Raw genomic sequence first — 13,747 nt, forward strand, 5'->3', positions numbered from 1 at the left:
AAAACATTCATAAATTGATCCGTTTAAATGTCACCCTATTTGAATGGATCACTTTATAATTGTGTTGTATTTACCTAATTGTAGTCTCTTTGTAGAAAGTGATTTACTGGTTTAATGGGCGTTTTGGGGGAAAGTCCTGGGTTTCTCAATAACTTTACTCATTAAGTAGCCAATAGCCTGTCTTCTCCTATATCTACAAGCAGCATATGCAGCTACTTCTCCAGCACGCATTCTTAGAGCATCCTAATAACAGAGGGAAGAGCTTGGTGGCTTCTGGACGCTGATTGGCTCTTTCCGCAGGCTCCCGGCTCCGCTGGATAAAAAGCGTGCGTCCTGGGACGGTTGCGCAGAGACTCACAGCTGGACGCAGTAGATGATCTCGGTCTCAGTGCAGCTGAAGCTAACAGAGCAGGAAATATTAATGCCACACCACCCAGTATTTGGAGGAAATCCACAGGAATACTGACAGACAGGGAAAGGACTTTGGATCAAAGCACGCAAGGGGACTGTGGTAAGTCTGTCCATCCATCCATCCATCCATCCGTCCATCCAGGGTCGTGTCTCAGTGCTCGCCCTATGATCCCATACCCTGAGCGCACTGTGTTTCGTGCCGTTACGCACAACATATTCTTTTTTCTCTTTTCTCCTCTTTTTTTGCAGCTCTCTGGCTGAAAGCAGCAGATCCAACCTTTAATCTGAATTTCACTACCTGCTCTTTGGTCTTTGCCACAAACAGTTCCTATAAAACTTGAATTTATACATAATTTAACTGATACTTTTTGCTGCAAACTTTGGCTATGACTCCAGGGTGAGGATCCCATAACTTAAAGCAGCCTTTGTTTCATTGTTAAACTGTATCTTAATGGATGTTGCAAGTTTATTTTTTGTTGAACAACAACAAGTTACAAAGTCTCGCAGAGGTGATAGCAGTAGAACAACTGTACACAATATATCACAAAGAGACAGTAAAAACAACAACACATACAAATCACATACATTGTAAAGCAAAGAAAAATAAAAACCAAAAGGAGCTTGACTTTATACATTTAAAACAAAAACAGATTTAAAGAGGAAAAATACAAAGTCATTAATAAAATGATGGATGTTGCAAGTGATTGCACAATGTATTCAATCCCTGCTTTGTGTTTTTTTTTTTTTTTTTAATGTATTTATTATTTTCATCCTACATTACCTGGTCCGAAATTATATTCTAATCCCGAGGGAGATCTTTATTACCTCAAGTTTTTCACTGTAATGCATTGTAAATGACATCTTTTTTTTTTTTTAAACAGTGACAGAAATAGTGTATGTCATATCTTGTGTTTTAATATAATGGATGCCATGTGAGAATTTGATCATTGAAATCAAGAAAGGTTTTTTTTTTTTTTTTTAGAATTGTTGAATGAAAACACATCAATAGCATTTGAAATTGTCAAAGAAATGCAACCACTTTTGCAAAGCTTGCAGGAATTTCACACCAGTCTGTGTGTTTTGAGGTTTGTTATCTCTAGTCACGGTTTCTCCTCCCTTCATCTTCCTGTCATCTTTGCAACCTTACAGCCCGTCCTGCACGTCACTCATCTGACTCCTGCCCTCTCCGGGCATTGTACCTCGTCGCTTACTCTTTCCGCTTTTCCGACTCTGCCTTTTCCTGTGAGCTGTTTTCATTTTTCTTCTAAACACTGCACTATATCTGCCACCTTTCTGTATCTCAACTTTCTGTTTCCTGTTGCATTTGAGTTATTTCGCCCACTCCACCCTCTCCCTATCATCTTCACACATATGCAGACTATCTGATCCTCCACAGTGTACTCCTACACCTTCACTCGCTTGGTTTTTTATCTCTTCCTTATTGCTATGATGTGGAGCCAGTAGAGCGGATACATCAGAAATGTTTTCCTCAAACAATTCTTTTGGAGTAAAAGGATCAGCTCAGTTAATAATCAGCCATCTACTCTAATCATACAATCCTGCTCTAACAAATCCTAATGAGCTGCCATATTGCAAAGTACAAAGGCTTTGTTCACATGGATGATAATGAGGATATTAATAGATAGGCAACACTTTCAAAAGAGATTTCCTCTGTTATGTGAAGTCACCCATGTGACTCTTCTAATTTGTGTTGGAGCAAAGTGAACTGGTGTTTTAGAGTTGAAGGCAGACCTCAAGGCCAGATTTCACTGGGTTTTATGTTTACAGTGGTGTTACAAATGGTAACTTTGCCAATTGATAATGTGTTTACAGTTTGTGCAGATTGTTGTAGGAGTGAATGGGAGTAAATGGGTGTGTGAGTGACTGTCCGTTTGCCCTGTGATAGACTGGCGCCCTGCCCAGTACGTATCCCCCCACCACCACCATCATCGAGCGACCTTTGTACAAACCGCCTTGATGCAGTTTGTACAGATATTGCATGTGACCTCAATCAGTTCATTTATTGGTGGTGCCTCAGGCTATTCTTGGGGTACACATGATTCTTGAGTGGCTCAGAGTGAAACTAGTGTTCTGACTCAGAGAAAGAATGCAATTCTCTCTCTCTCTCTCTCTCTCTCTCTCTCTCTCTCTGTCTCTCACACACACACACACACACACACACAAACAGTATTCCAACTAGGACTGATTTTTTTTTTTTATACAATTCTTTGTTTTCTCTAAATTGGTCTTTGCAGTGAATGTGTGTGTGCCTGTGTTTAAGCATTACTTTGAACTTGTCTACTTTAAACACACTGAGGAAGTTGGAATGGCTAAAGAATAATTCATAAGTCATTTTAATGTAATGTAAATGTATTTCTGTTCAGTGTTGTAACTTTGCTGCCTCTTGGCCAGGACTCCCTTGAAAAAGAGGTTTTTAATCTCAATGGGATTTTTTTCCTGGTTAAATAAAGGTTAAATAAAAATAAAAAAAAAATAACAGGTATTGAGAAAAGAAGGAAAAACATTTGTTAATATCATTGGGGAAGGGGGGGGTCTCGTTTTCGAGGGTACCAAGATAGTAAAAAGGCACCTCCCTTGCCTTTAGTTTGAAGCTTTTATTCTGTTTGTTTGGCCTCCATCACTGACGTCCCTCTCTAAGTTATTATTAAGCACTGTTAGCGCATCTTTTGGGATCAGAGTTATTACTTCTTGTTGCTACTTAAATCAATTAAACTTTATTTATATTGCATCAAATACAACATAATTGTCTCATGGCATTCATTACAAACATTAACATGCATCAGACATCAGGATGTCGCTAGACACTTTCAGCAGTGCTGCTTCAGTGGAGTGGTCCTTCCGTAACCCTGACTGAAATCTATTGTAGATGTTGTGCAGCTCATGGAAGAATGTCAGTTGTTTTGCTATCACCTTTTCCAGAGTTTTCACCAAGAAAAGGAGCCCAACATTCTTACATGAGCAAGCATCCCTGTTTAATCCATAAAAGACATTTGCTCAAAAAAAAAGTCTAACATGCTGCTGTTACTGGACAGAACTTGTGACTTGTCTTGTGTACTATTTATCTGACAGTTATTCAAAGCACAATAACTCCAATATTGTTTTTGAAGTCTCTGAAAAGAACTAGAGATGTTCACAACTAAAGCAAACAGACTCCATAAGTGACATAGTCACAACAAAGATACTGTACATAACTTTAGGCTCAAACCCGGTGCTTGACTTCAGTCTGTAATAAGATAATCAGACCATGCTTATCATCTTGAATGTTTTTTTTTTTTTTGTTTCAGCCTTCATCAAGATGGATCTTTAGCACATGCAACTTGTTTGTTTTTAATATAATATAATATAATGGAATGGTTTGTTTGTTATCTCTGCAGGATGCGTAAGGAGTCCCACTCTGAGCAGGAGCCACTAAGTGGAACCAGCTTCAAGTCTGTTAACACATTTTTGTGTTCCGACTGAAAATCACGCTGTGAAAGCACACGGTCCATGTGAAGATGAGGGTCGTCTCATTGCTGTGTCTTGTCTTCATCGTGGAAGTGGGAGGCTCCAGGTATGCCCGTGACGCCCAAAATGTGCCCGAGGCTGTGGAGCCCTTCAGGAGCAACGCCTCCATCTTACTTTCACTGCCACCAGCGGGCCGACCACGGAGCTCCTTCCCTCCAATGTGTCTGAAGCCGACAGAGATCAAACATGCTTTTAAGTATGTAAACACGGTCATATCCTGCCTGATCTTCGTGGTGGGGATCATCGGCAACTCAACACTGCTCAGGATCATATATAAGAACAAATGTATGAGAAATGGACCCAATGTATTAATCGGTAGCCTGGCTCTAGGAGATCTACTCTACATTATCATTACAATCCCCATCAATGTGTACAAGGTAACAACAGTTTGTCATTCTCTGAATATTCCTTGTGTTACTCTAGTTTCAACAAACTATTAACAATAAACAAAAAACAAAAAAAACTTTCAACCAAGTATCAAATCAAACTGCAGCAATCTTTGATTTCAAATGAAACATGGTGGTGATTTTATGCAAAATTGTTGTTTGATCTACTTTATTTCTTACTTTATTGCAACATTCCATTTCAGTGGTCATCACACTGTGGTTTTTGATCATTTAGGCTAAAAGGAAGCAGATGCAAAGTCTTCTTTTGGGATTTGAAGATTCTTTGCTTTAAATTACTTCCCTTGTGTGGTGGGAAGTTGGAAGACGTAATTATCTACTCTCCTCTAACAAATGATGTGCTGGTTTAAAACCCCAAGCATACAACCTGATGGGACTGACTGTTTCTAAAAGCTTTAAAAGCTTACATTTTTTTTTCTTATCCATGATAATGTGTTTCAGAGATCTCACAATATTTTCTTTGAGCTAATGTGTGAGAACTAATTACAGTATATTTTAGAAGATGTCAAGCTGTATTTCCAATCCTTTCACCTCTAACATTTGAGAATGGGATTCTCGTGTTAAATACAACAATGTAGAGTTAAGTGAACAGATAAAATGCTTGAAGTGTGCCAACTGCTTTGTTCTTACAATGAGAAACTCCCACTCTGCTTGAAATATTTCACCAGTGGGGAGGAACTCACTCATATTGGTTTTGGCAATGGGAATTGCTTGAATGATTAGAGACAAGAGGGAGAGAGAACCCTTATGTGTGCCCCAAAAACCATGTGTTGTCATAAGTTTGTTCCTCTCTGTCTCGCCCCCAGTTAATTGCAGAGGATTGGCCATTTGGTGTGTATGTGTGTAAGCTGATACCCTTTATCCAAAAGGCATCGGTGGGAATCACAGTCCTTAGCCTGTGTGCCCTCAGTATTGATCGGTGAGTCAACTTCACCACATTGCCAAGACACACATACACAAAGCAATATTAACAGTGCTGAAAGTAATATGTTCACCCATGTGTGTGTGTGTGTGTGCAGATACCATGCTGTTACATCATGGAGCAGGGTGAAGGGAATGGGGATCCCATTTTGGAAAACAGCGGAGGTCATTCTGATCTGGATTCTGGCTATAGTGCTGGCAGTCCCCGAGGTGCTGGCATTCGACATGTTGGAGATGCCATACAGAGGCAACAAGCTGCGGGTTTGTCTGCTGCATCCAGAGCAGACGTCCAGCTTCATGAAGGTGGGCAGTCAGTAAAACAAAATAGCTGTTTGAAGAGTACGTACGCTGTTTTTATCCTTCAAAAGCATTCGACTGTTGGTGTGTACTGCAAAGTCCAACAATAGACAGATAACAGTTTTCCATGAAGTTGCATTGTTCATTAGAAATTCTAAGATAGGCTGTCAAACAAGGGATTTGATGTATGTTGCTTAAACTGTTCATAAAATGGACACTTATCAATAGAATGGTGATGTCATTGACCCAAATGCAGAGGTGATGAGGCATTAGGCAGGAGTAACAGTAAAGAAGCAAGTCTACTTTGATAAAAAATAAATAAATAAATAAATAAATCTGAAACAGTCCAACTTAAAATCCAAGAACAAAAATTGCCACAGGAAAAAGAGCACATGAACTTTCAGGCACAGGGACCCCCAATTTCCACTGGATGCAGCAGAGCCGCATCCAGTTGGACACGTGGAAATTGGACACGTCACCGCCGCGTCACCAGAGCTGATAGGTTTCCACTTTATTCTATGTGTTAATTTCCACCGGTTCCGCTGCGCTGCGTGTCAGCTCCTTCCCAGTTGCGGTAGTCCGGTGCCCTCCGCCAGATATACGCAGGGCTTCTATTTCTGGCGGACACCGGAGCACGACGCATCAATCGGCACAGAGCAAATGAAGCTAAACAGGAAATTAAGCACGTACTTTGCAATAAAATATTGGGTTACTTTTCAAAATAAAACACTTCAGATTATATTTCAAGTAAATACATCACCAAAACGTCATAATGTGTAAAAACAAATTCACATCCACTATATTGATTCCTCTCACACTGTAACTGCACCGTAAACTGCAGCAACTTTGATTTAGTTCATGTTTTACTGGTGCAGTTTTATCTCTTCTCTGTTGGCTGTTGCTAAAAAATGTGGCTATGACAAATCCAGAGGACAACCTTCTTGTAATCCTTCGTTAGGAACACTGACCTATTAATCTCTTTATTGTTGCGTTTATAACACATACATTTAACCGTGTTCTCGTGCGATTATATAAATATCGTGAGAACTGCGCTGTCTCGTGACGTCACAGTCGTTCAACCGGAGTGCACCGCGGCGCACTCAAAATGCAACCGGTGCGGATTACCGGAAGGCGGACAGCGGGGAAAAACCGGATCGGTGCCGGGGCGCATGAGGAGCATACTGGGAACACTGGGAGTAAAATCCATGACACCAAGCACTCGTGTATATATGTATATATATATATGTATAGCACAGAGAAGATAATTAGGGGGATGAGCTTCTCCTGTGAGGAGAGAAGAAGGGACTGTAATCCATAATCAGACAGAGAATGAGAGAAAAATTCAACCGATTAACAACACAGAAATTATGAAAAACATGTACTGAAGCACAAATACTGCAAACTTAAAAAGAGCACTACTAACGATTAAGTCCATACCTATTACGCTACAGGATAAATCAAACATGAGCATGACAATCAAACACAAAAACACCCCACAAACCCAAATCATGATAATCATGAAGGGATTTCCTAACAATAGGACTGCGCTGGTGTGGGAAAAACTCCAAGATTATATATAACTATGTGGAAGTTGAACATACCATTGACTTGCTTGATATTGAAACAGCTGGAGGAAACTAAATATAACCAGAACAATTCAAGCTTGGCAGAGTGCTGTTACAAAAGCTGAAAATGAAATTTTTTAGCTTACATCTTATAGTATCTTCTCAATTCTTGTCCTTTGAGATCTTTGCTTCTGTAGATACAGATGGTCTTTATTTATTGCTGAAAAAACTGGAACATGACATTTCATTGTGATTAAAGGAACTGCTCTACATTGGTTTAATCATATTTATTAGACAGATCCAACTTTTTTCCAACCTTAATATTAACTCCTCTGCACGCACAATATTGATGTTGCACATGGTTCAGTTTTTTTTTATAAAGCAACATGATGAGTGCATTTCATGAACAGAAGTTATTTTACTTATTCATTCGTCTGCTCATTACTGTACAGGATCCTGTGGGTTGATTGCTGCCTATCATAGCTCACACTAGACATGAGGGTTACAGAGCCAAGACATTAATACAAACATTAAACCTTTTCAGCAACTCCATTTGTCTAACATAACATGTTTTTAGATTCATGCAAAAAAGCATATGTAACAGGTAGGGATGTAACGATTAATCGTAAGGCAGTTAAAAATCGATTCATAGGTATCACGGTTGATATCGATTTTCTGACAATTGAATCGCAGTACTTTTTTTTAACCAGAAACCGGAAGTGTTGGCGGCGGGCGGAGTCTGCTAATACTTTCTTTCTGGCCACCTTCTACTCTTAAATATGTTAATAAATGATTCATTACCCCTTTAGCACCAAAAGAATATCTGTAATATTACTTGAATATCTGTAAAAGTCACGTTTTTCTATTAGCTCTGTCTGCTAGCATAGCTTCTCTTCTTCACTGCAAGATATCTGCATGCCAACCGACCACTGGGTTACCAGCGCCCTCTGCTGGTCCAAACAAATATGACGTAAATCAGTGCAATGACGGGTTTTTTTTTTTTTTTAAAGTCCAATTGTTAAGGCACAAGATACATTTTCAGTTGCACTTTTAAAAGAAAAAGAACTATTATGCAGTTTTGCATTGTTTATTATAGAACCAGAATTTAAATTAATAGGCTTTCCTGATTTTAACTTATGTTATCTTTCTATCAAATATTTTCTCTTCTTCCTTTTCACTATTTCCAACTAGTAAAGGCAGCAGATGATCTTCAGAAGAATGACATCGTTTTATCTCTCCATTGTACATTGTATGACCATGGCTCAGGTGGTAGAGGGAGTTGCAAGAGGTTGGGGATTTTTGATCCCAGTCTATGTCTCGAAGTGTTCTTGGGCAAGGCACTGAACACTAAATTGCTCCCAGTGGTTGACCAGTGCCTTGCATGGCATATGAGTCCCATTGGTGTGTGAATGGTGGATTGAGCTGATATTGTAAAGCACTTTGAGACTACTTCAGTGTGGGGCGAAAGCGCTATATAGATCAAGTGCATTTACCATTAATGTTGCTCATGTGTGATTATTTAATGTAATTTTTAATACTAACCTGGATATTAGATGTGACAAGGATCACTGAATTTGGCACCATGTGAATTACATTGATTGAATGATTGAAATATGCACGTATGCCAACCGAATGCTACATTTGAAGCAAAGTTCCTGGTGCATCATTTATCTGTGTGTGCATAGAATTGGTTCTAAATTCGTTCGAATGATTAAAATTTAAAATCTGCATAGGGTTTCACTGTTCTACTACTAGGTGTTTTTGTGTACGCATGGTCAGAGCTGTGCACATATTTACACCTGTTTTGACACTCATAGAAATTGATAAATACCCTACTCATAAATAATGATGGAATCTCTCATTAGTCCAACAAATCAGTAGATGAGCAGTTATTTCCCTTTGACGTGATTCCTCATATGGGAGTGCGGCCCTAGTTCCGGGACACGCAGCCAACCACAAACACTTCAGGGGATTTTGTCCTGTTCTGAGGTGAGAGGCTCACATTTTCTGTGGGCTCTCCTGTCTTAGACGTATGCCACTCTTGACTGGCCAAAGAATTTAATACTGCTTCAACCTTTCCCTGACAGCAGCTGTCCTCCCAGGTTCCTACTTCAATGTTACAGCTCCAGAGATTGGCTTTCAGTGTGTCTTTGAAGCAAAGTAGGGGCCTTCCCGGGGTACGCCGTTTCTCCTTTAGTTTCCCAAAGAGCAGCATCTTTGGAATGCAGCAAAAAGGCATCCGGACAACATGCTATGCCCAGCTGGCCTTAATGATAAGGCTTTCAATGCTGGGCAAGCCACATCTCTGCAAGACCGCAAGGTTTGACAACATGACCTGCCACTTGACATTGCATATTGACTAAAGACACCTCTGGTGGAACTATTCTAGCTCCTTGGTGTGACAGTGGTAGATTGTTCAGATTTCACAACCATGGAGAAGGGCACTCAGGATAATTGCTCTGTAAACAACAGTTTTTGTGTGCAATCTTATACCATGATTATGCCACAGCCTCTTTGTCAATCTTCCAAAGAATGACCTGGCTTTGGAGGTATACAGGGATATTCCGTCATCAAGACATCCATTGTTGAGGACAGTGCTTCCTGGGTAGCAAAATTTCTCCACAGTTTTGGATACTGTATTACCAATGGTCACTGATATTAGGAGGAGAGCAGCAGGGTCCTGAGGGGATGGAGGTGGTGGGAACTCATAACCTTCTTAAAAATAATCATTCATACACACAGATCTGTGCATATGAATGCTTGATAAATGAGGCCCCTGTACAGTAACAACACAATTGGAGCTCTACTTTAATAAGGATCTCTTTTGCAGCCAGTCCAAGGGATACAACATTTGATGAAGTCCAGCTAAAGCTTATCTTGTGATACTGTTTTTAAGAATCTTCAATGTACATCCATAATTGAAAATATTTTCTTTTCTAGTGTCAACCACTTTCCTTTGTACGGTCTATAAAGGGTGTATTTTGTGTTCCACAGTTTTACCAGGGAGCCAAAGACTGGTGGCTGTTTGGATTCTACTTCTGCGTCCCGCTGGCATGCACCGGCATCTTCTATACGCTCATGTCCTGTGAGATGCTCAGTCGGAAAAAGGGAATGCGTATTGCGCTTAATGATCATATGAAACAGGTATATGGACTCATTCAGTAGTGCTAGATTTGTAAAACACAAATACGTAGCAAATACTAAACAGGTTTTGCCATTTTGTTTCCCACCTGTTTGTTGCAGCGGAGGGAAGTAGCAAAGACAGTGTTCTGCCTGGTGTTGATTTTTGCCCTCTGCTGGTTGCCGCTTCATCTCAGTCGTATTTTAAAGAAAACGGTCTATGATCAGAATGACCCCAATCGCTGTGAGCTGCTCAGGTAAAAGTGCTGTACAAACAAGAACCTATTATTTTCTCTGACCTACACTGTAAACATTCCATTTTGTTCTTTTGCCAGTTTCCTTCTAGTAATGGATTACATCGGTATCAACATGGCCTCCCTAAACTCCTGCATTAACCCAATCGCCCTCTACTTTGTCAGCCAGAAATTTAAAAACTGTTTCCAGGTTGGAATGCTTTTTTTAGCGCAAACAAAGTTTGATTATTAGGTTATGGTCAGCTGAACGAGTATCTGTGTTGTTGTTGTTTTGTAGTCTTGCCTTTGCTGTTGGTGCTACAGAGCTTCTCCTCTAGAAGAGCGAGGACTTGGAGGACGCTGGAAGGGTTCTTACCACGGGAATGGACTAGATCGCTCCAGCTCCCGCTCCAGTCAAAAATACACAAGCTCTTCCTAGAGGCTCACAGACACACACAGACACGTACACAATCAATGCAGTACTTTACCAAATCAGTGCTGGAATCAGCTTCCACGATGGAGAACCACAGTGGCCTTCACTGCTCATGGTCTGGCATTCATGTGTAAACAGGTATGTTAAAAACTACTTTAATAGCCTCAGATCCAATCAATTACAAAGTAAATTGTCCCAAACTCAAAGGTTGCTAGCATTGCTTCTTGGAAATTAAAATTACTATTCATAGAATTCCTTTGTGTCTTCTACACGCACAACCATTCAGGTTTCAGGAACTTTCTATTATGACCTCAATCTACACATATGCCTATTTAGGTTTCACAAAATGGGCCCAAATGGACCAAAACACACTTAATTCATTCTGAGTCATCACCAAAAAGCATTACTTCAACTACTTCAACCGACTGAGGCGTTTTCCAAAAAATAGTCAAACCTAAACATCTTTTTTTTGAAAAAGCAGCAGCTCAGCGTCAACATTTAGCAGACAATCTGCTCTACACTATGACATCACACCCAGACTAAAAAGCCCCTACTGTGTTACTAATGGTCATGTGGGGACTGAAGCATTGGAAATGATTTTTTCTGGAAATCATCACTGCTCCATGTCATGTGCAAGGCAACTGCCGTCCAAGAGAGCTGAAAAACAGCAGATGACTCTCATTGTAACATGGGAGAGTAATCATGAGCGTTGCACATCTTTATGCTGTATAAAGCTATTAAACATATATTTTTCTAAGATCATTTCCTCAAAAGCAACTTTCTACTGTGAAGATTTATTTTAGTATTGCCAAATAAGGTAAATATATTGAGATGTTTAACTTTTTCTCATCCCAGACCAGTTTTCAGATGAAGAAAAATCATGTGATTTTTATTTAGTAGGATTATAGCATGTGAGAGAAACTGATAAAGCCTGGCCCCACTCCTTGGCTATAAAAAGTATTTCTTGGCACTGCTTGCTACAGCTGGTGGGGTTGGGAGCTGGTCCTGGTGGTTGGGTATGAGGGGGGTGTGGATGCATTTGATTTATTTTATACTTGCACAGATTTGTCAAGACTGTGGTTGTATGACACAACAGGAAATTGCCACAAGCTTTATTAAAAGCCTGTATATATTCACTAACTTCTTTAATTTGCCTTACACAAATCATCTTACTGCCTGTTTTGAAGTCACTTTGGGGGTTCTGTCTTGCTGCCTCTCAGAGCAGAGATCGTCAGTTCAAGTACAATTTGTCTCAGTTATCCCTGCAGTAGACTGACATCCTGTCCGGGGGGGGGACACACAATATTAGCTGTTAAAAGAGCTCTAAAGCAACCCCGGCTCTGACCCTGCACAGCCTAAGACATGACGAATGTGATAGTAACTGATCCTACATGTTTTCTAAGCAAACAGAATTCCCAACATATTAACTCTATGTTGTAATCTTTCAGGGAATTAATATGAAATGACAAATCTAGCCTCTCTTGGTTGGCAGAAGCTCTGGAAGCGAGAGGGAGTTCAGAAGTGTGTAGGGTGCCAAAAAGTGTTTTTGCTTGTCTATATTTAAAAAAAAAAAAAAGACATTGCTTTCAAGAATGTAAAATCACTCAGTAAAACCTTTTTTTTCCATACGAGAATTTTACTGAGCCACGAGGTACCCTCATTATAACCTTTGTTAATTATTGTAATCACTGTAAAAATCTGTTCATATCAACTAAACCAGAAATTAATATGTATTCTTTTCCTAACACAACGATGTTGCCACTGTTTTAGTATCACATCTGATCCCAGATAGCACGCATAGGTCTCGCCGATGTCGGCCTCAGATCGTGCATCAGCATTCTACTCCTAATGCGTCATTGTGTGTTTTTCCCCCCAAATCTGTGATACCACTTATACAATTGTAGAACTGTAAAATGTCACTTTCATGAAGCTGTTTTTGTGCTGGGGCTCTTTTGGCTATGCTGCTGAAAATACATTTATGATCATGAACTGTGTCTCTCTTTATTTTGTCCATACATAATAAGCTATTTAGTGGTAGTATATTGTTGTTGTTGTTGTTGTTGTTGTTGTTGTTGCTATTATTCCTATCAGATTTAAGTAAATACTCCACTATGGATGTGGAGATATTTCTACTAATTGAATGATTCGAGCTAAATAAAGATTAATATAAGCTCTCGAGCTGAGCATCTTTAATCCATCGTCCAAAACATCGGCTAAACGCCGATGTCTCCGCGACGTCTGCCCAATGAGTAAACGCTCTCCATAATACGTCTCACCGATGCAACTTCATTCATCGTGCCGACGTCGGCGAGATGTATGTGTGCTATCAGAGATCTTTCGTCCAATGAACTGGAAACGTATTATATATGTCATGCTTTTACCACAGCTGAGGTCTAAATCTTTTTAAGTGGTAAAGTTAAAACATGGAGCAGCACCTCTTCTTTGATTTTTGATCCTGTTTTGAATAGCATTCATACCATACTTATTTGTTCAGAGACTACAGTAATAAATATTATTTTATACCGCTTGTTTTCGTTGAGTCTTTTCTTTAATGAAGCACTTCTGGTAATTCACGCGTCAAGCTCAAGGCCAAGTTCGGCCGGCCAGAGCATCTAGTCCGGCCCACAGGAAGATTTAGTTTAAAGTAAAAAATAGATCAAAAACATATAAGTTGTAGTACAACATTATTTATAGTCATATTAAATTGCAATTATTGAAAAAAATTCTGGCAAATTACATAGCAAGTCAAGGATTTTTGACCAATTGCTTAACATTCAGGATTTTGATTGAATTTGAGCTTTTTCCTTCACAAAAGCATTAAAAAAATGTTTTGATCCG

General features: G+C 39.6%; 1 protein-coding gene across 1 annotated transcript; it reads left to right on the plus strand.

Moving 5' to 3' along the window:
• The first annotated feature begins 347 nt into the window (after window positions 1-347).
• Window positions 348-13,436, plus strand: LOC114471536 (endothelin receptor type B-like). The gene is made up of 8 exons (XM_028460378.1): window positions 348-511; window positions 3,807-4,313; window positions 5,147-5,259; window positions 5,360-5,564; window positions 10,118-10,267; window positions 10,367-10,500; window positions 10,579-10,687; window positions 10,775-13,436. The coding sequence occupies exons 2-8, from the start codon at window positions 3,927-3,929 to the stop codon at window positions 10,913-10,915; spliced, it is 1,239 nt and encodes a 412-aa protein (XP_028316179.1). The 5' UTR covers window positions 348-511; window positions 3,807-3,926; the 3' UTR covers window positions 10,916-13,436.
• The last annotated feature ends 311 nt before the right edge of the window (window positions 13,437-13,747 follow it).

Source organism: Gouania willdenowi, chromosome 10 (assembly GCF_900634775.1).
Source record: "Gouania willdenowi chromosome 10, fGouWil2.1, whole genome shotgun sequence".
Classification (NCBI taxonomy): Eukaryota; Metazoa; Chordata; class Actinopteri; order Blenniiformes; family Gobiesocidae; genus Gouania; species Gouania willdenowi.